This window comes from Triticum urartu, chromosome 3 (genome assembly GCF_003073215.2).
Source record: "Triticum urartu cultivar G1812 chromosome 3, Tu2.1, whole genome shotgun sequence".
NCBI lineage: Eukaryota > Viridiplantae > Streptophyta > Magnoliopsida > Poales > Poaceae > Triticum > Triticum urartu.
Genome location: NC_053024.1, coordinates 704,769,318 through 704,792,191, shown reverse-complemented (window position 1 = coordinate 704,792,191; position 22,874 = coordinate 704,769,318). Strand labels below are relative to the sequence as shown.

The 22,874-nt window shown below is 46.7% G+C and overlaps 1 protein-coding gene across 1 annotated transcript; it reads right to left on the bottom strand.

Moving 5' to 3' along the window:
* Positions 1-229: 229 nt before the first annotated feature.
* Positions 230-5,799, bottom strand: LOC125546047 (7-dehydrocholesterol reductase). Its single transcript, XM_048710168.1, has 13 exons — positions 5,515-5,799; positions 5,195-5,420; positions 5,002-5,057; positions 3,520-3,622; positions 3,372-3,437; positions 3,078-3,191; positions 2,750-2,876; positions 1,641-1,741; positions 1,388-1,513; positions 1,239-1,303; positions 1,029-1,110; positions 862-944; positions 230-722 (listed from the first exon to the last, which is right to left on the bottom strand). Exons 1-13 carry the CDS (start codon positions 5,658-5,660, stop codon positions 656-658), a joined length of 1,362 nt encoding a protein of 453 aa, XP_048566125.1. The 5' UTR covers positions 5,661-5,799; the 3' UTR covers positions 230-655.
* Between the last annotated feature and the right edge of the window lie 17,075 nt (positions 5,800-22,874).

Genomic DNA, 22,874 nt, shown 5'->3' with positions numbered 1-22,874 from the left:
CCAACAAATCGTTGTAAAAAAAGTTGAGCTGTTACAAGACTTTAATACTTCCTGAAGCGACACAGGCTGTACATCAGAAACAGCCTGTAAACCCCAAATTCCTGGTATAATAGTTGTCGATTTCGCGTGCCTTACTCTGGAGCTTATATACCCCACAGCTCCTCTCTTCAGCACATACAGCTACCACATCAAGAGATTAGCAAGCGAAAAATTTGTTTCGGGGCTATGCTTTTCCGATCATAACAATAGTTTATGAATTAATATACTCTTGCTGCAAGAGTATTCAAAGTCAAAGTAGAGAACAATGAATCTCCCTCTAAAAATAGAAAACCTAGAGAACATAGCTCTCTCAATAATAAGAATATTAATAAAAACTAGAGAACATGGCAGTTCATTTTCATTGCCGTGCTAGCTACTAAAATCATGCAAAAAAGCTTGAATACACACTAGAAGAAGATTACGCTCGATTCCTCCTATCATAGTAGCGGAGCATCAAACGGCCCATGTGAAGGGTACATACAACCTACCACTGCACGCATCAAAGCTAATGACATCGTTACAACACAAATGCTGATAGTACCAGGGCCGCTGAAGAGGGAGAGAAACACCTCAGCAGCTTAGTTACTTTCTCCTCATGAGTTGGAGAGCACACCATTCAGTAAATACCAGGAACAACCCTGTACGGTACTCTGTTGCAGTACATCTTCCAGTACTTGCCGTACCTTTCAGGAAAAAGAAGATGAGTCTATCAGGCACAAAAACCAGAGAACTGAAAACTAACAAAATAAGCGTCCGAGCAATTTAAAGATAAGGTTCTCTGTCGATGCTAGCTATGAGATGACTGGAAGATTGTTTACGTACTTTGTTGAGCATCTGTCATCATCCCTCTTTGCTCGGTCAAGCAGTAGAATGGTTAGATGTAGCACATAGAAGTATGGCAGAAACTGCAAGTGAACCGAAAGCAAACACAATTAATAAAATCATGACTTATTAACCTTGTGATATTAGCAAGATCAGGACATGCTTACATGATCAAAAAGAGCTGGAACGCTCCAGAAAAATGCTGCCAGTATCTCTGGGACATAGTGAAAGTGACGAGAAAAGCCCCACCTATCCAGGATAGAAATAGACAAAAAGAAGGTGCATGCCCAAAGGGCTGTTATCTATGCATATACATGATCACATAATTCTCTTTTCATGAACAATGTGAAAGAAAGGGAACTGAATCTTAGACTCACCATCCAGAAGTCAAGAGAAGACTGGTTTTCGTTTCTCCTTTTGTGGTCTGATAGGAAGCAACAATCTGAAGTTCCACCAAAATAAAGACATAAGCAGACTAACAAGCATGAAAGCATTTTTGGCTGTTTTAGAGGTAAAAAAATTCTACCTTTGACGGGGCTTTTCCCCAGACTGAGGCTTTCCCATTTGTCCGGCGAAATTCTTGGCGCTGACGATCACAGTCATAGTTTATGTATATGCACAATATTCCAGCGAGGAGAATCGAGATTGCTAGCTGCAACAGGATTAACGAATATTCCGTTCAACTGCTAGAACTAAAATCGTGAATACGCAAGTGACAAAAAGTATCAAAATACTACAAAACCAAAGTATATCAGAGAAAGGTTATGTTAAAGAATAACCTGGGGACCCAAATTCACAGGATGATTGACAAGGTACATTCCAGGAGAGGTGTAAGTTGATGGAACCCATACTAAGCATCCCCAGCAAATGTAGAAACCAGCTGTAGAAAATGATGTCAGACAGATAATAGAGAAGATCTGGAGTTCTGGACAGAACAAAATAGAATGCACCTTTGCAAGCTAAAATCTGAGTAACACATAATTTAATCACAATAACATACTACTAATCCTATCATGACACGCCGCAATATGCTTTGACAGAAGTAGTAACCACCTTCCATTGTTACTTTTTCTTAATTTTGTCTTGGTTAGGTGATGTAGCCTTGATAAGAACATATTAGCATGGCTTGAACTTCACTTTGTAGTAGTATATTCCTTTGAAAATCATGATAACAAATTTCACTGATATTTGAATTACTAAATAAGACTTTTACTTCTACTATAGAGTTGTTGAGAGCGCTTGGCAAGGAAGGCATTACGAGCCTTGTGGGGCATTGTTAGATTAAAGTCTCTAGCTGAAGCAAGAATATGGGAGTTTGGAGTAACCATCTCCTTCACTTGTACTCCCTCTGTAAAGAAATATAAGACCTTTTAATTCACTAAGTAGTGATCTAAAAGGTCTTATATTTCTTTACAGAGGGAGTATTTGACATGGATTGCAAACAAACCGGCCTAAGAACCGATTAAACATGCATGCAGAATTTTGATCGAAAAGATGGTGACTGAAAAAAATCATCTTTGCAAACTTAGTACCATGCAACAAGATTCTTGCAATTATAGACTACCATACGTCCAGTGCAATCACCCTTCAGGCTGAAGCACTGTTATGCTATCATTGTTTGTGGTGGGGGGGTTAATATTAACATGAGCAATTCAAACGAAAAGTCTCTCCCTACAGTTCATAATTTCGTATTAAAAGTAAAAGAAAATTGAGAAAATATGTCAAATGATAAATTAAAAGGAAAATATACACACATTATCCAATTCGTAGTGAATACACACCTTGAGTTCAAATGCTATATCATAAAATATTTTCGGAATTTTCATGTTGAATTGGTGCCTGAAATGATGATTCCATTATATCCATTAAACAGATGAACTCTGCCTACCTCTATCATGCGCAATGTCCATAGTACACCAATATCCAGACTCCCACCAGAAAAACTTTGTGATATAGATCAACATCAGTGCAGTATTCACAAGCATGGAGTCTGCAACTCGGCCATTCATTTCATACTGCATCGCACAGTTCACAGAAATCAGTAGAGTTTAATAGATAGCTACATCACAATATATATAATATTAAGTATTAATAGAGAATATAACTCGTGAACGAAAAAATGCACAAAGATACAAGAAGCTGGATGGCAGACAGTGCAAAAGCATTCTGTTTGACTGGAACTAGTGTACATCATAAGAATATTATAATGTCCTGACCTGCTTTATGCAGTAGGTGACGGCAAGAACAGCCCAGGACATCATCCCAAAACGGCAGTTTGTGAAGACTTTGATATCGAAGTGCTTACCAATCCGAGGATACAGTTCCATTCCCTGAAAATGTGCATGTTAGATACATTGATCAACAAACCCATGTTCTACCCCCAATCCAAACAGGCCCTAAACAGTCTAAGCTGGACAAAAGTCAAATATCACGGTGCCAGTGGTCCACAGAAAATAGCACCTAACTCCAGGCAATGTAAGAATACATCATATGGATTTCATGGCACTTACCCAGTAGAAATCAATGAACGCATTCCCTGAGGATCCAGAATCAGATGAAGATGGTGCTACATGACCCTAAAAGGAAAATAAATTTCCATCAACAAAGGAAGCGCGGTATATAAGTATGGGCAAACAAAGATCTGCAAAATAAGCCCACCTTTATGTACAGGCATAAACAGAACACAAGGCTTCCAAAGACCAGAGCCGAGTATATCTCTCCCAGGTGATCATATACTATTGCAGGGTTAAATATTCCAAACCTGAAACAATTTTTTTGTTAACGAGTGGTGATATAAAATATAGTACAAACTACCCATAGTGGACAAAATCTAAGAGGCCTCGAACACATATTTTAAATGCCTGCAATAAGCTCGTGGAGAGAAAGCAAGCTCAATTAATTCAGAAACTCCCTCTTCTTCGTTATGTTTGTCCACAGCATTCGCACGGATAAAAAAGTTAACGAGAAATGAGCATGCTTATCCATATGGTATTGAAAGCATTTTAAAACAGAGACTCCCAGGTCCATTGAAATATAGCTAAGGAGGGGGGAGTATCTATCATGAACTTGAAATTACATGATGGTGGCAAAACAAAAGTCAACAATCACAAATCACTACAATTGGATTTGGAAATGTACAAGTATATGATATATGTGCCTGACACGCATGAGTATAAAATTTGCGTTAAGAAAGATTCAGCAATATCAGAGGCTCCAACGATTTTGCTCTATATGCAAAAGACAGAACGAAAACCAGCATGCACGCAGAAGCTGTAAAGAGAAATATATACGCATGCAAACGTTTATGAATCACAGGTATGACTTGTAACATCTTTGAGAGAGAAGAAACAGGGAGCCAGGAATGACTTCACAGATATCTTAAATGCATTTCAAATCATACTTGAACATTATCAGACACCAATGCATAGTTCATAACTGCTGTTATATCATGTTCCAACCTCTTGGGTGCAATGTAGCAGGCTCAAACATACAACTATACCCTAAGGAGCCTTTTTTTTTGAAACAATTAAACATTATAGTCATCTGCATCAAAGCAACATGTCCATCAATCTCTGACTACTGCATAAGGGATAAAATTCTGAAAACCTAAAAGAAGACCTAGTGCAACATACTGGCCCAGGTTTAGAGAGCCTGAGTGGCTGGTGTGTTGAGCATGCAAGGTTAGTGACAACTCCCATTTTAGTACATTTAACACACATGAGCAGCATGTAAGCCACATGGAATCGCCTAACAACTTTTGGTTAACCCTTTTGGGAAAAGTGAGGATGAAGTCGTTGAAATTTTCGGGCGGCTCAGGCCCTATGGCATTATGACTAAGTGCCATATTTCTCTTACTAAGAAATCACTCTTACTTCGGAGAAGGCAACCCAATAAAAGCAACAAATAAAAAAAATTGTAGGGATCAGTTTTATGCCTATGTCCAAAACCAGTAGCTACCATAATTGTTTTTCCTCAAATGGTTTACTGCCAGAACCGTCAAATGATCAATGCAAGTAGGCGCAAGTAGACAATTCGTTCGATTGTTCAGGGAGATGAAACGGCGGAAATGACGAGTGATGTAATCTGAAGGTAATCAGTAGGCAGTACACACAAGAGAAGAAAACAAGGTGGTCTTCTTACCACCACAGGCTTAGGTAGGTGACCAAAGTCACTGCATATGCTAGTAAGCCATTTGCCTGAAAAAGAGAAGAAAGGATCAGCGATACTGACGCTGCAGGCTTCTGTTTAGTAAGTACAGTATTTAGCTGCAGACCAAGAGTAGGAATCGAAATGTCCAGTAAAAGAGTGGCTCGGCCGGAATAGAAGGGCGGACCTTGTAGACGGGCACATTCCCGGCGGGCGAGATGGGCCCCTCGAAGCGCTTCCCGGGAAGGAGCAGCTGCAGGGCGGCCTCGAAGAGAGCGAAGGCGAGGATGATCTTCCCGGCGAGCACGGTGGGCATGGGCCAGATGGCCTTGAGCCCCTCCAGGATCCCGTGGTCGCGGAGGTGCTCGTAGGTGCGCGCCACCGATCCGTCCGCGTGCACCACCGTGTACCACCTGCGAGCATGAGCCCCAGAGCGGGAGAGAGTTAGATTCGGGTGGGGGGTGGTGAGCGGGCTGGATCTGCGAGGAGAGGGGGGAGGGGACTCACAGGAGGATGACGAATGGCGGACAGAGGGAGAAGAGCGTGACCATGGAGGCGTAGGTGAACCAGGGCGAGTGCGCCGTCTTGAACTCCCGGGGCGGCGGCGCGGCGTCGGCGGCGGGCTTGGGCTGCTGCTGCTTCTGCTTCGCCATGGCGCCTCCTGGCCTGTCCGTCCTCTCGATCTCGCTTGCGCGGGGGAGTGGACCGACTGGGGCGACGACTGTTTTTTAAGGATGGGTGGATCTGTGGCCACCGCCGCCGCTACCGTCCGGAGCGAAAAACAGCATCTTTGCGTGTGCGCGCCTGTTTAAAGAAGACGAAGACGCGACTGGGGAGAGTGGCTCGGCCACGTCGCGCGGGCGCTCCTGGGCCGTCCGATCGCCCGGCGCGTTGAACTTTCGCCGTCCAGAAGATTTCGTACGTCCGGAGCGATGTACTACAGGCATATGCTGAGGTTGTCAGCTGTACTGCTGGGGACCATGACAGCGGCCAGGTGGAGTGAGGGTGACGTGGCTCATTTAGGGCACACAGGACGTTTGGCGTGAGCGTACAGCAACATCCCCATGGACGGAAAAAGGAGGCGTGCCGTGGCGTATAATTAAGGCGAAAGTCTGAAAAAAACCTTGACTTCCTAGTTGAAGTCTAAAATGAACCCTGAACTTCAAATCCTTGAAATTAGCACCCTGTCTTACATAATCCTGGTCTATCCCGATCCTTCTTGGCTGAGAAGGTGTTTGTCTCCGCTGGGATTACACAAATGGTAGAGAGGGGGGAGCAAGGCCAGCTGGTCTGAACATGGTGATGATCTGTACAAACGTTGCTAGTGTTTTTACGCACAAGCACACCATACCACTTCTTTGCTTGCCGCTCTAAACGTGTTGATTCGTTTTACACTTGCACAAATGGTAGCGATCGGAAGTTTTTTTTGCAAAAATAAAGGTACATAGAAAACACATTTGGACTTGTACGTGTGACATGATAGGAAAAACTCATTAAAAAAATTGGGCGCTTATAGACGCCGGCGTGCCGGCCGAAAGTTTCGGTCGGTCGAGCCCAAGCCGTTGGACGTGAGTCGTGCAGCCGTTAGATCCAGACAAGCAAAAAAACAAATCGTTCCTAGCTTCTTCTTCTTCTTCGGGTTCTCAGACTGGATCCCCATGTCCCGCTCAGCGAGCGTGCCTCCTGTCCGGGTCGCAGCCCGGGAGGAGAAGGGAGGGGATGCGCGTGCATGAAGGCTAGAGGTAGGAGATGAAGGCGTATAGGAAAGAAGGCGTGTCACGCAGGGCCACTGCGTATTGCACGTTGGGCCAGCGTGGTGTGCGAGCGCCCAACGTTTACCTAAAAATGTCTTTAATTTCAACTAAAACTAGCTTCCTCAATTTTACTCACGACTAACACACACACATGCATTAATGCTCACCCGTCAGAGCTGTCAAACCAGCATCGGGAGACGATGACCGCGGTCGCCATGGACCGAAGCCATCACGAACCGGAGCAAATCAAGTCAGAGACGACGCTTCCCATGGAGCTCCGGCAGGCAGCAAGGAGCCGCCGCAACGCCGCCGCCCACGCAATCGTGGAAGGGCGTCCACCTTTATCCCTTGGTGCCGACTGCCACACAGGCCACACCGCGTGCCACCAACCGATCAAGGTCGCCGCCCCGAGACCCGATCCGCCAGCCGCCGCCCCATCGTGTGAGCTCGCGCCCGCAATGCCACGTCTGCTCACCACACATGCTACGCGCATTGTACACGCTCGCCCACACCCGGCGCCAACTCGCCACGGCGACCACTCTCCTTCACGGCAGAGCGCCCCGCAACACCGTAGCCTCGTGAGAGGGAAGAAACAGAGTGCCTCGCCGCCACCGGTACCGTGTGGGCTTTGCCTGGCGGCGCCTACTGACGGCGGTGAGGAGAGGGAGATCTGGGTTGGAGGTAGTTCCCTCGGCGGCTAGGGTTCTGCCCGGGTCGCCCGCGGGGTCCTGTTCTCGATTACACTCCATTTGTTTGTCAGTTCCGAGATATATCAGTCTAGCAGGAGATGAACTATACAGAAGATTGAGAATTTTTACACCAGTATTGATTAACGATGAAACATGGTGAAACATGCACGTTCCTTCACACAACTACGTATTTGGCTTGGCTAGCTAGCTAGCAACAATAGAGCTTGCGTGCACAGGGTAGAAGACTGAACGGCCAGTGATTGAGCACACGTACTCGGTACTCACGCCTGCAAGCACTAAAGATTGAACGGCCACTTCGGTAAGTCTCCATCAATCCCACAGCAAAACTATTCGGTTTTCCCTAATTTCTGTTACGTGTGCAACCCTGACGTGGACAAACGCCTCCTCAGCCAAAAAGGGTCGGGATAAACCGGGATCAGATAAGACGGGGTGCTAATTTCAGGGATTTGGAGTTTAAGGTTCATTTCGGACTTCCACTACGAAATCAAGGTCTTTTTTAGACTTCTCCCTATAATTAACTCATGCGCTCGTGGAGCCAAGTGGTATTTGGCTCTTTATTATAGTACGTGCTACGTGACAGATCTCTTCTCTTGCTCTTTTTTTCTTTTTCTTTTTGAGAAACGACAGATCTCTTGCTCGGTGGCTGGCCTGTGGTGGAGATGGGCCCGTTCTCTGCCATGTGTCGTGTGGACATTGATTCTCTCTCAGACCTTGGTTGAGCCATGGAGAAGAACAGGTCAACTGCTTTACCAATCCTGCTTACAATGCAAGACATCTAAATTTAGGATTTCGGGTTTTCTCTCAATGGATTTACTCAAATCTCTCGTAGAGAGGTGCTCAGACAAACACTCGTCGGAAAATTCAAACGGAGCAACGGACCAGAAACAATCGGGGCATGCGGGCCAGCCAATGAACAACCGACATGTGTTTTAACGGCTGGATTTCAAACTCACATCACAACTTTACTTGAGGAACAGGTGAAGCTGACTCCACTGCTAGAGCATTTCTCTTAAAGACCAGAAGAATTTCGCGTCTGGCTTGTGAGTAATAACTCATCGCATGTACATATTTCTCTCAACTCACTTGGGATATAATTCAGTTAAGCATCAGCACATACATAAGTCCCGAAACACTTGAACCCCATTTAAATAGTACGGTGGTCCTCGGACTCAAATGAAAAGAGTGAAACTACGCGAGAAAACCACGTCTTTACTTTGTCTTTATTCTTCTCCACTCTGCCAACTCATTGATGGAAGGCTTGAGTGCCTCGAACAGGGTGTTAAATGCCGTCATCTCTTTCTAGATTGCGACGTTCTACTCTTGGATAGCCTTGAGCATCGCCGTGAGATCGTCGATGCGTTGCCCCATCTCTACCACTTGGAGCTGACATCGAGTTTGAACGGTGGGCTTCTTTGATACGTTTCCAACGTATCTATAATTTTTTATTATTTCATGCTATTATAGTATCAATCTTGGACGTTTTATACGCAATTATATATCATTTTTTCGGACTAACCTATTAACCTAGTGCCAAGTGTTAGTTGCTGTTTTCTTTTTGCCTGTTTTTGGTTTTCCAGAAAATCAGTACCAAACGAAGTCCAAACTCTACGAAACTTTTTGATGATTTTTTCTAGACAAGAGAGACCCTAGAAGCTTCGGGGGGAGACCAGAAGGCAAATAAGGAGACCGAAAGGCAACATGGCGCGCCCTAATGCCTTGTGGGCCCCTCGTGGCTCCGTTTGACCTAATTCCACCTCTATAAATTATCTAAAATCGGGAAACCAATAGAGAGCGACCCAAAATACTTTTTTCGTCGCCGCAAGTTTCTATTCTTCCGTGATCCCATTTGGATGCCTTTTTCGGCATCCTGCCGGAGGGGGAATCGATCACGGAAGGCTTCTACATCAACCTTGTTGTCCTTCCGATGATGTGTGAGTAGTTTACCATAGACCTACGGGTCCATAGCTAGTAGCTAGATGGCTTCTTCTCTCTCTTTGATCTTGAATACAATGTTCTCCTCGATGTTCTTGGAGATCTATTTGATGTATTTTTTTTGCGTTGTTTGTTGGGATCCGATGAATTGTGGGTTTATGATCAGATTATTCATCAATATTAATTTAGTCTTCTTTGAATTCTTTAATGCATGATTATTATATCTTTGTATTTCTCTTCGATTTATCCGTTTGGTTTTGCCAACTAGATTGATTTATCTTGCAATGGGAGAGGTGCATTGTAATTGGTTCAATCTTGCGGTGCTCCATATCCCAGTGACAAACTAGGGGACAAAACAGAGGCGGAGGACGAAAAAAAATTAAGGTGTGGCGAAGTCTTAAGAAAAGAAATTTTTTTATGCAAACTGAAAGAGTCAATACATACTACAAACGAAAAATAACCTAAAACATATCCATAATGAAGCGCAACTCAGTCTTGATGATTTTTATTGACAGTGAATGGACACTTTCAACTGTTGCGGTCGCTACAGGTTGTAGCGATGCCAACTCAATAAGACGATAAACACTAGGAAACATGACACACCTATTGTTGGGGATATTACTACTGGGCGTAAACCGGCCAGGACAAGCCGGGTTAACTTCATCAGTAGTTGAGTGTGATAAAAGCCCATGAGGGCAGATGAAGGCTAAAGGCCCATAATCGGTTTAAGGTCTATAGCTATAAACCAGTGTCGGTATGTAACTTGTGTTATAAGTTAGGAATAGTGGAGACCGAACCGGACGCATCTATGAGCCGGTATCGGGACTCTGTAAACCGACGGGCGTCCCCATGTATATAAGGGGACGACCCGGCGGCGGTTCAAAGACAGACAACAACTCGAGACATAGGCGAAGCTTATTTGCTCCCTAGTCATCGAAACACCCATCAATTCCATCACAACTAGACGTAGGCTTTTACCTTCATTGAAGGGGCTGAACTAGTATAAACTCTCTCGCGTCCTTGTGTCCGCTTTAACCCCTTCAAGCTAACCCGTAGCGATGGCTCCACGACTAAGTCCTTTCTCTAGGACATCTGCCGTGACAAAACCACGACAGTTGGCGCCCACCGTGGGGCTATCGCACGATGGTTTCCGGTTCTTGGAGGGCCGCTTTGAAGGACTCGAGGGCTACGCTGTAGGCCGGATGACTAAGAGTCGTCGCGACAAACTCTACATCGACGACGCAGGCTGGGGCCCCGAGGCCGGCTCAATTGAGTACGGGTACCGGGTCCCCTTTGGTAGCATTCATATTTTCATTGGCAAGATCGGTGAACCGGGCCCACATCTGCACCGACCTCGTCGAGACGGCTCAGCGTACGCGATCCGCCCGGGTTAAACCGGCCATGAAGCGTGCTTTCGTGGGAATGATCCATGGAGGGAGTTATGAGGATGGATCGGAGCTTCACGGGGCGACTGCCGTTCGTTCCGATGACGAATCTTCGACCGGAGAAACCAAATCTCTTTATCAGCTACAAGATGGCCGGATTGAGAGCTGTTCCGATGGCGACAGTATTCCGGACCCCTCTGATCTGCCTAACCGGGTTGGAATATTCATGACCGGAACACAAGCAGCGCTTCACTCTTCGACAGCCGCGGCAACGATCTCCGGTTCAGTAGCGGCAATGGTTGCCGGGGCGGGAGGCCCTGTGCGCCCACCGGCTCAGGTTCTATCAAAACTATTTGATGCGTTGGCTGTGCTTATGGCAGTAGTTAATCCGCCAGATCAGGACGCTCACAACACGGAGATTGCAAAGGTAAAGGAACAAATCACCCAGGCCAAAACGGATCTGGCGGCTAAGGACACCAGGATGGCCGCAGAGCGGGCCGCTTTAGACGCACAGGCCTACAGGCTTATGTTGGATCAGAGCGCGTCGCATGAAGTCATGAGGAGGAAGCACCGGTCCCGCTTACCTCCGGTTTTCGAGGCCAGAGACCTTTTCAACACTCCAGGACCAAGAGCCAGTAATCCGCTGGAGGGGAACCGAGCAGAAGCCCCTAGGACCGGTGCACCGGTTCAGCCCCGTCAGATGGACCCGCCTCGTCAAAACACCGTTATACCTCGGGATACTTTAACGCCTCCGGGTCACTACTCCAACCCAATGGACAATCTTGTTGCCGCTGCTGCACGACTGGAGGCCATTCCAGTTGAAGGTGACTCGCCGCAAGCAGTAGAGACGCGACGGGTCAAGGAACTTCTGAGGACAGCTTTGGCCCAACAGGAGGCATACTCGTACAGCCGCGACCGAATCCACTCGACCCCCCGTCCAAGCCGGAGCTATAACAGACATATGGATGAACCAGCAGTGTCGAGTAATGAACGACGTGGAGCACCCCGTGGTAACAACCCGACGGGTGGTGCTGATGACGCTCAGGAACTGGTGAACTGGGCCCGAGCGCGTAGGGAGGCCGAGTTAGCCGCACAACATCAGGCTCGGCAGCTCACGCCGGTTCGTCCAACCATTTCAATCGAACCTGGTGTTACTTCTAGTTCTTTGGGGGTGCCTTGCCTCGTCCCCGCTTTACGCAACGTGCGCTTGCCCAAGGATTTCAAAGGCCCACGCAAGGTACCAAATTATACGGCGGATCAACCACCAGAGACATGGGTAGAGAGCTATGAGATGGCCATGGAGATGCTTGATGTGGATGACACGGCGTGTGTGAAATACTTCACCATGATGCTTGAAGGAACGGTCCGTACTTGGTTAAAAAGCTTGCCCGCTAATTCTATCAGTTCATGGGCCCAATTACGAGCCCGGTTTATCAACAATTTCAAGGATACCTGTAAACAGCCTATGTAGATAGTGGACTTAGCTGCATGCGTCAAGGAGGAAGGAGAGTCAACGACTCATTGGGTGCGTCGGGTTTCACAAGTGTTGCACTCCTCAGACCGCATCAACGCTGACACCGCAGTATTAACCCTAGAAGGCAACTGCCGGTTTGGGCCCCTGAAGTTGAAATTGGGACGGATGAAGCGTCATTGCACCGACATGGGGACCCTCATGGCAGCTTTGGTAAAATATGCTGATTCTGATAGTACCAAGGATCCCGAATCTGATGATGACAAGACAGGGAAGGGGAAGAAGAACAGCAGCTCCAAAGGGCAGCAGCATCACTGGGTAGGCAATGGCGGAGGAGGCAAGCGTAAAGCGGATGGCAACATGGATTTTGTGGCTAATACCAACGTACAGGACAATGGCCAATGGCACAAGGGTAGGCCGAAAAATCGTAGTGGAGCGCCCAACCCCAACCCAAACCGCCTGAACTATCTGCTAAGCCAGCCCTGTCCAAGACATGGGACGAAGGAGGAGCCAGCAAACCACCTTTGGAAGGATTGCTTTATTATGCAGGAGTTCAAGAATTCTAATAATTTCCGGTATGATCACAGATCTGGCGGTGGCTCAGGGTCCGGGCCGGGTTACAGTGGAGGAAGTTCCGGTTCAGGATTTAATGGTAATCTGGGCGGACATAATGGTCAAAATAGTCAGAACAACCAGGGTGGTTACAACCAACAGCAGCAACAGTCAGGTTACCAAAGCAACCCAAAGCAGTTGAGTAATGGGCAGTACCATGTCTTTACCACTAGCTTGGACAAGCGAGACCGGAAGGTTCAGAGGCGGGCAGTCAACTTTGTTGAACCGGCCACACCCCGTTATCTACGTTGGTCTGAACAGCCAATCATATGGAGCAGAGAGGATCACCCACTCCAGGTCGATAATCCGGGTCAGTTGGCTCTGGTGGTGGCGCCTCAGGTGGGAGGTTATAAGTTCACCAAGGTGCTCATGGATGGAGAGAGCAGCATTAACATCCTATACTATGAGACCTTCCGTCGTATGGGACTTACAGATAAGAATCTCAAACTGTCCAATACAGTATTCCACGGTGTAGTGCCTGGCAGATCAGCATATCCCGTTGGTAAGATAGCTCTTGAAGTGGCCTTTGGGGATGATCATGATTCCAGGTCGGAGACATTAACGTTTGAAGTGGTGAAAATCCAAAGTCCATATCATGCCCTGTTTGGGCGTCCGGCATATGCCAAGTTTATGGCTCGGCCCTGTTATGTTTATTTGCAGCTCAAGATGCCGGGTCACAAGGGGACAATAATGGTTCACGGAAGCCGCAAAATCACTTTGGAATGCGAGGAAGGAGATGCGGCTTATGCAGAGTCGGTTTGTGCCACCGAGGAGTTGAAGTACTATAAAGACAATGTTGATCCGGCGGACATGACTCCGTTGAAGAAGCCAACTACGGAGCATGATCCGGCCCTGAAGTTCAAATCGGCAGCAGAAACTAAGCTTGTTGACTTCGTACCTGGCGATTCGTCCAAGCAGTTCAGCATTAGTGCCAACTTGGATCCGAAATAGGAAAGTGCGCTCATCGAGTTCATCCGTGAGAATCGGGACATTTTTGCATGGAAGCCCTCTGACATGCCAGGTGTACCGAGGCAACTCGCTGAGCACACACTTAATGTGGATCCTAAATACAAACCGGTGAAACAGTTCCTCCGCCGGTTTAACGAAGAAAGACGCAAGGCGATTGGAGAAGAGGTAGCCAGGCTCTTAGCAGCTGGTTTTATTGTTGAAGTTTTTCACCCTGAGTGGCTTGCCAATCCGGTGCTAGTCCTTAAGAAAAACAGCACCTGGCGTTTGTGTGTGGATTACACAGATCTTAATAAAGCTTGTCCAGCAGATCCTTTTGCCCTCCCCCGTATTGATCAAATCATTGATGCTACGGCGGGTTGTGAGCGTTTAAGTTTTTTGGATGCATATTCTGGCTATCATCAGATCAAAATGGCAGTTAAGGACCAGGAGAAGACGGCATTCATAACTCCCTTTGGAGCCTTCTGCTATGTGTCTATGCCCTTTGGGCTCAAAAGTGCCCAGGCAACTTATCAACGGTGTGTAAAAAATTGTCTTCACAAGCAGATTGGCCGTAATGTACATGCTTACGTGGATGATATCGTGGTTAAATCCAGGGAGAAGGAGACTCTGGTTGATGATTTAAAGGAAACCTTTGATAACCTAAGGACGTACAAAATGATGCTTAATCCGGACAAGTGTGTCTTCGGTGTACCGGCGGGCAAGTTATTGGGTTTTCTGGTGTCCAACAGGGGAATTGAGGCTAATCCGGAGAAGACCACAGCCATCACCTCCCTGGCTAAACCGAAGTGTATCAATGATTTTCAACGCCTGGCAGGCCGGATTGCCGCGTTAAGCCGGTTTATTAGCCGCCTTGGTGAGAAGGCGATCCCTGTGTATCAGATGTTGAAGAAGACGGATCAGTTCGTCTGGAGTTCTGCTGCTGATGAAGCATTTGAGGATTTAAAGCGGCAATTGGCCAATCCGCCTGTGCTCGCCGCTCCCATTGACAAGGAGCCATTACTGCTATATGTTGCTGCTAATGCTCGTGCGGTCAGCGTGGCTATTGTGGTGGAACGAAAGGAGGCAGGTAAGGAGCATCCGGTTCAACATCCGGTCTATTATATCAGCGAGGTACTCATTGAGTCCAAGCAAAGGTATCCGCATTGGCAGAAGCTGGTGTACGGAGTATTTATGGCAAGCCGGAAGCTTAAGCAATACTTCCAAGGGCACCCAATTACGATGGTCAGTTCTGCTCCTTTGGGAGATATCATCCAGAACCGAGAAGCAACTGGCCGGATTGTAAAGTGGGCTATAGAGCTGGGGCTGTACGGTTTGAAATATGTGCCTCGGACAGCGATTAAGTCTAAAGCACTTGTTGATTTCATCAATGATTGGATGGAAATGCAAGCACCTGAAGAAAAGCCGGATCATACGTATTGGACCATTCATTTTGACGGATCCAGGCAGTTGGAAGGCTCGGGGGCTGGAGTCGTATTAACTTCCCCACGAGGTGATAAGTTTTGTTATGTTCTCCATTTAATGTTCCCTTGTACTAACAATGCAGCTGAGTATGAAGCCTTGCTCCATGGTCTTCGGATGGCTAAGGAGATGAATCTAAGTCGAGTTAAGTGCTTCGGTGATTCGGACCTTGTGGCTCAGCAAGTGTCTGGCACTTGGGACTCCAAGGACCCACTCATGGCAGCATATCGTCGTGAGGTGGATATTGTTGCAGGTTATTTCAGAGGCTATTAGGTGGACCACGTGGACCGGCGGAAAAATGAAGCGACGGACGCTTTAAGCCGGCTGGGCTCTCAGCGCAAACCGGTCCCACCCAATGTTTTTCTGGATGTGCTGCACAACCCGTCGGTGAAGATCCCTGGTGAAGAGGATTTGGCCATTCCTGATCCGGAGGCTCAATTGGTGGCAGTTCTTCATGTTATTCCGGATTGGACGCTTCCTTATCTGGCGTACAAGAACCGGGGCGAGTTGCCAGAAGATGAGATTCTGGCCCGGCAGATAATCCGGCGATCCAAGTCCATGGCTGTCATCAACGGTGAGTTGCATCATTGCAGTGTATCAGGAGCTTTTCAACGTTGCGTGTCTCCTGAAGAAGGCCGTGAAATTTTGCGGGAGATCCATGAAGGAGATTGTGGTCACCACGCCGGTTCAAAGTCTCTGGTGGCTAAAGCGTTTCTCCATGGTTTCTATTGGTTAACTGCTCATGCTGATGTGAAGGATCTGGTCAGACGATGTGATGGTTGCCAAAGGTTTTCAAGACGTGCTCATGTACCGGCTCAAGAATTGAGGATGATTCCAATTACTTGGCCGTTTGCGACTTGGGGGCTGGATATGGTTGGGCCTTTCAAAAGGTCCAAAGATAAGAAGACCCACCTCCTAGTGGCGGTGGACAAGTTTACAAAGTGGGTGGAGGCAGAACCTGTTAGCAAGTGTGATGCGGCCACGGCAGTTCAGTTCATCAAAAAGGTGATTTTCCGGTTTGGCTTTCCGCATAGTATTATCATAGATAATGGTACCAATTTATCCAAAGGTGCTATGAAGGAGTTCTGTGAACGGGAGCACATCCGGCTCGACATTTCATCAGTGGCACATCCACAGTCCAATGGTCAAGCAGAAAGAGCTAATCAAGAGATCTTGAGAGGCATCAAGCCCCGGCTCATGGTTCCTTTGCAGAGAACGCCGGGTTGTTGGGTAGAAGAATTACCATCTGTGTTATGGAGCATCTATACAACACCCAACAGATCAACAGGATACACACCGTTCTTCATGGTTTATGGAGCGGAGGCGGTTCTCCCCAGCGATATCCGTCATGACTCACCTCGTGTCACGGCTTATGCTGAAGCGGACAATGAGACAGCACGACAAGATGCTTTGGACCGGTTGGATGAAGAGCGTGACATTGCAGCCGCCCAGTCGGCGATTTACCAGCAGGATCTTCGTCGTTATCACAGTCGCCGAGTCAGAACCAGAGCCTTCCAGGAAGGAGATTTGGTGCTTCGGCTCATCCAAGATCAGACTAATATGCATAAGCTATCCCCACCTTGGGAGGGGCCTTTCGTGGTCAGCAAGAATCTGCACAACGGGTCGTACTATCTGATCGATATTCGAGAGCATAAGGACTCACGTACATCAGAGGAAGAGACTAACAGGCCGTGGAATATAGCTCATCTTCGGCCTTACTATACCTGAGCCATTGGCTATACTTATGTACATACAATGTATATATTATGATTAAGTACAATAAACTGGAACCTCAGCTAAAGCGGGGTATCTGTTCTTTTACATCATGTGAGGTTACACAGAGTTGCTCTAAAGCGGCCTCCGGTTTACCCCTTGAGTTCGCTTTGCTAAAAGCATCGTGTTATATCACTTGGAGGATTGGTCGTGTCCGAACCAATACCATGCCTCTTGATAGGCGAAAGCCACCAGATCACTTGGGGACTTGGTCATGTCTGAACCAGTCATGCCTCTTGATCGGCCTAAGGCCACAGAATCACTTGGGGGCTTGGTCGAACCCGAACCATGACCACGCCATTTGGTCGGCATAAATGCCACAAGAATCACTTGGGGACCTGGCTAACTAGAACCATAGTTACACCTAATGGGAGCTTGGTCGTGTTTGGCCATGGTTACGCCATTTGATCAACTTAAATAAATCTTTTTTGGCAAACGTTTTTGTCGTTGCTTTTGCTTCATACTTTTCTTTGAAGGTTTTTTTTTGCTTTTTTTTGTGTTCTTTAAACCAACAAAGTTTTTTAACCAATCAATTGACGGAACACAGTTCACGTCAATCCGGAGACTATTTATCCGGTTTGATCCTTGTTGTTAACATCCTCTTATGGAGTAACACGGTGTTCATTATAACCCGGCACGGTTTGCATGGTAACCAGTGTCATATACATATACAGGAGTTGTTATTTCCTCCAAACAGTGTGGGTTTGCAAAAGCTCCGCTTCAAGGTTGGCCAAGCCAACTTCACACTCAATGGTGGCAGGTATTATGTATCTCAAATTTTTTGATCATATACTTAAAATTTTGTTTTGGATGTTTTGACTTTATATATACAAACATCATATTCCGCCTGACGGTACAACCGCGGTGGCACTTAACGAATTTCTTATTTCAGAAAGTATTTTGGAAAGTTCATTACCACAGGAAGAACAAGTTATGTGCGAAGGCATATCAACATCAAAGGTATCAGTTAGCCTATTACAAGGCAACATGGTGCCCATAATAACATAATTGTTTTTCACAAAGGAGAGACAGTTTTAAAACCGGCTTCCGGTTTAAGCTTGGCCACCAGCCTGGCCTGATGGTTGTGGGTCATCCTACGCCGCTTCAGCTTCCGTTTCTCTACCCAGTGGCTGAAAATCCACAGTTGTCCAGTCGATTCCCATCAATGCTTGAAAAACAGCTTCGTCATGGATTAGCGAAGACAGGTCAATATCGGGAGCGTAAGTATGCTTACGGATTGGAGGGATCAGGTTTTCCGATTCATGGATTGGTGCAGCTATTCGCTTGTTCTGGCTGTCATATTGGGCTTGATAATGAGACAAATCTGCTTCCTCAGCCAGTTGACAAGCTAGCGGACGTACCTCCCGGTTTATGGCTCGTAGATCCGCTTCACCAAATTCTGACCCATCTTCCTTCAAACTGGGATAACCCTGAGCCGCTTCAATAGGATCAAAATCCGGCACCCAGGCTTTTGCCTGGATTAAAGCATTGATTGCACCGGTTCGAGCAGCAGATTTCTTCAGCTCTTTAACCCGGGCAGGAAGCACTGACAGTTTCATTAAAGTATCTTGAATCAAAGTGGGCGCCGGTTTGTTATGAGACGCGGTACAGATGATCCGCTGGGCACCAGTATACAATTGTTCAACCAAGGTATAGGCGGCTTTCAACTTCTTCCGCACATCTGACCCCAAGTGACCAATGCGTGTCCCTGAAATACCATAAAAGGTTAATAAACCGGCGAATCTGTAAGAAGGCAGAACCAATTCAGAAGGCAAGCTGGCTTACCAAAGATAGCAGTGGTCATGGCATGAATGTGCCGCTTTATGCTGGTCAGTTCATCCATCACTGGTTTCAGTGCAGCCTCGGCATCCTCTGCTCGTTTGATCAAAGCGGACTTTTCAGTGGCCCAATCCGCCCGTTTCTTCTTGAAGTTCTCCTTAAGTTGTTCCATGGCGCTTAAGGCACTGGCCAATTCCTCTTTTGCCTTGGAGGTTTCAGCCTGTTGGGTTTTCAGGTTTTCTCGCAGATCGATGACTTGGCTTTCTTTCGCCTTCAGCTCCGCCTGCAGGCATACAGATATATGTTTCAACAAATCGGTAGAAGGATTCAAGTACCAACCACATAACAAGTTATGCGCTTAGCACTTGGGGGCTAATGCATATTCGATCTTCATCTTTCAATTTTTTACAAAGTCCCAAGCTCAATACAAGTATTCAACTTGGCACTTGGGGGCTAATGCATATTCGATCCTCATCTTTCAATTGTTTACAAAGTCCCAAGCTCAATACAAGTATTCAACTTGTCACATGGGGGCTAATGGCTATTTGATCATATGTATTCTGATGCGGCAGTTTCAATTACTTAAAGTACCGGTTTAACTACGCTAAGTTGAACCAGCCCTTGGGGACTACATCAGCAAATTTCAAAGCATCAAGATTCATATTATTAAGTCCCGGTTTGAAAGAATATTTCAAATCGGCCCTTAGGGGCTAGGAGAGTCAGCAAGAATGAAAGCATACAAGCAGGAAGGAGCATATGGAAGTTACCTCATATTTATCCTTCATCATGTTAACCAGAGCGGCTTCATAGTCACGGCTGGTATACAGCCGGTTCAGGTAGCCGGAATTGATATCTTGGGCGCTCAGAGCAGCGTAAGCCGTCAGGTCAGCATTCCACTTGCCTTTGCCAAAAGCAGCTAATTCTTCATTGGCAGAATGTTTGGATAAAGCGACAGGATTGTTTGGCTCAGTATGGCCAGTGCCAGTAATGACAACTTCATCATCATTGGTACCGCCGGTTTGCACTGGAGCTGTTGGCTTGTCAGTAGGTTTTGCGGGACCGGTGGAGCTTTCAACCCGGAGGGAACCAGTGGGCTGATGGATAGGACCCGAGGTATCAGTAGGTATTTCCTCAGCAGTAAGATCATCATCTGGCTGCGGTGGATCATTGGGAATATCCTCAGGAATAGCCACTTCAAGATTGGGTGTGGTGCCTAGTTCAAGAATGACATCTTCTTCGACCGCTTTATCCAGGCGGGCCTTCTTGCTCGGCCTGGGTTTGGCCTTGAGAAGAATAACAAAATTAAATACAGCATATGTTCTAAGGCAATATACTACAAACATCACAATAAATATAGCTTACCCAAGCACCATTTTGAGCGGTGGGAGCTGAGTAGCCGACGACTCGCCAGAAGATGAGTGGGAAATAACCTGATAATCGGAGTTAGACGGATTAAGAGGTTGACAAAAGCAGCCCGCTTTAGGACAAGCACTGACAAGTGAATTAGAGACCTCGGAATGACGTTTCCGAACCAGACTGTTCGGTAAACCGGCGGAGGTAACTACCTGGCCGCTGTGCCGGGTGGTGCAGCGAGCTTCGTGTTGTTGAGTCTTCATAAGAAGTTTAGGATCCAAATAAGCAAGAGGATGAGAAAATTTAACTTTCCGGTTTGCCTGACGGATTTTTTGTGAAGGCAAAGTTTTTGAATCGTAAGAGAGAATAATTACCTCTGCAACATCCGCATGGCTGGCTTCAGCATCATCCTGACAAATATCATCATCAATAAGATGCATGAAAAATAAACCAAGTGAGTCAAGCTCTACCTCAAAGTCTGAATTATCCACCTCGTCATCAGGGGCCGGATTAGAAGATGCAGTGGCTCTTTTCCGGTGGGCAGTCTTCTTCACAGCTTTAGTTTTTTGCCGGGTTGCTCTTTCCGGTTTATCTGTTTTCTCTGGTTTCTCCTGCGGCAGCTTTTTGCTCCAAAACGGATCATCGCCCTGGTTATGCAGACACTGATATTAAAAATAATGACTAGACATATCAATAACAGATTCAGCAAAGAGAAAAATCAAAGTCTTACAACTGGCGGTTTGTTGGTGGCACAGAAGGGAAGCAGGCTGGTTCTAGTGCAGATGTGCTCCGGTTCATTCAGTATCTTACGCACAGCCTCTGTGATTTCTTCACCGGAGAGCTGGAGTCTTGAATGTCGCAGTGGGTCATCCACACTATCAGTATATTCGCACATCAAACCGAAGCGCTGACTAAGGGGCAGTATGCTCCATGATATCCAACAGCGAGCAAGGTCAACCCCTGTTAAACCATTGGCCATAAAGGCTCTGAGCTTTGACAGCCGAGGAGCATATTTGCTTCTCTCCTGGGCAGTCAATCGTTGAGGAAAAGGATGGGTATTGCTGAGCCGCTCCGGACGAAAGCCAGGCAAGGGATTCTCACCAGCAGGGGAGGTGTCTTTGCAGTAGAACCATGTCTGATTCCACTCCTTGGGGTGACTGTGCAGCTTGGCGTGAGGGTATGTGACCTCTTTCCTTTTTTGAATCGCCATGCCACCCAACTCCGTATTAGAGCCATTAGTAAACTCAGTACGGCGGTTTAGATGGAAAAGATCTCTGAATAGTTCCACTGTGGGCTCCTCTTGAAAGAACACCTCACAGAGCACTTGGAAGTGGCACATATTTGTAACAGAGTTGGGGACAGTGTCTTGCGGATGGAGTTGGAAATCAGCCAGAACATCCCGGTAGAATTTAGAACCGGGCGGTTTAAAACCCCGGGCTAAGTGGTCTACGAAAACAACAACCTCTCCTTCTTGAGGTGTGGGGGGGGGCATTCTTTGCCAGGAGCCCTCCAATGGACGGTGTCTTTGCTGCCCAAGGCGCCAATCAGGACTAAATCGTCCAGTTGATCCTCTGTGACGCGAGAAGGGACCCAATTGCACTCATACACTTGCTTGGCCATGATGAAATCTACAAAGTACATTGATATGTGCAATGTTAAACCGGAAGCAGATCTATCTAAACCGGAGTTTATGAAGCAACAGCATCCCGGCGGTTCAACAAGGGGACTAATGATATATGATAGATTGCTTTTTCAAAGGTGAACCGCCTATGTGGTAAAGAGGATACAGATCTAAGGCAAGAATGACTAAGGAAGGTAAAAACAGATTTCATAAGGTCGCAGTGAAATTTTGGATCTACCGTAAGACAAGAAAATAAAAGGATTTAGACCTAAAAGGTTGATCTCAAAGCAATTCACAAGGGACCAGATCAGTGTTTTATGCGCATAAAGGTTTGCTTTGGTAATAGAAGATAAGCCATTATGGAGAATACATCAGGTTTGAAGTTTTATTCATGGGCTAAAGAAGAAACAAAGGAAGAACAACGCCAGAGTCTCGATGAACTTCGACGAACGAGGAAACCCTAGAACAGATCTGCGGGGGAAAGGAAAGAAGATTTACCGGAGCTGAGGAAGAAGCGGAAGGTCGCCGCGATGCTCTGGTGTGCTCAGGTTGATGCAGCGGCCAAGGTTGATGCAGAGGTCGACGGTGGCGGCGGAGCTCCGAAGCTGGGCGACGCGAGGAAGATGAAGCAGAAGGGGTCGGAGGGAAAGAGAAAGGAAATGACCCTTCGGTCCTATTTATAAAGAAAGGGATATGTCAGGCGCGAGAATCAAGGAGCCGCGAGTTTGGAAACAAAGCTGCGGCCTTAATTGTCGCAGGCTTGTTAACAGGATAAGGTTCTTTATAACCAGTGACGTCACACCGGTCTACCGCGAGCAGAGAAGATGACATCATGGTGGTTCAACAAAATACAAGAAGATGTTGAAGATGAAGATTTTTGCTAAGGATTGACATGAACCTGTTCAAATCAATTTGGGGCCTAATGTTGGGGATATTACTACTGGGCGTAAACCGGCCAGGACAAGCTGGGTTAACTTCATCAGTAGTTGAGTGTGATAAAAGCCCATGAGGGCAGATGAGGGCTAAAGGCCCATAATCGGTTTAAGGCCT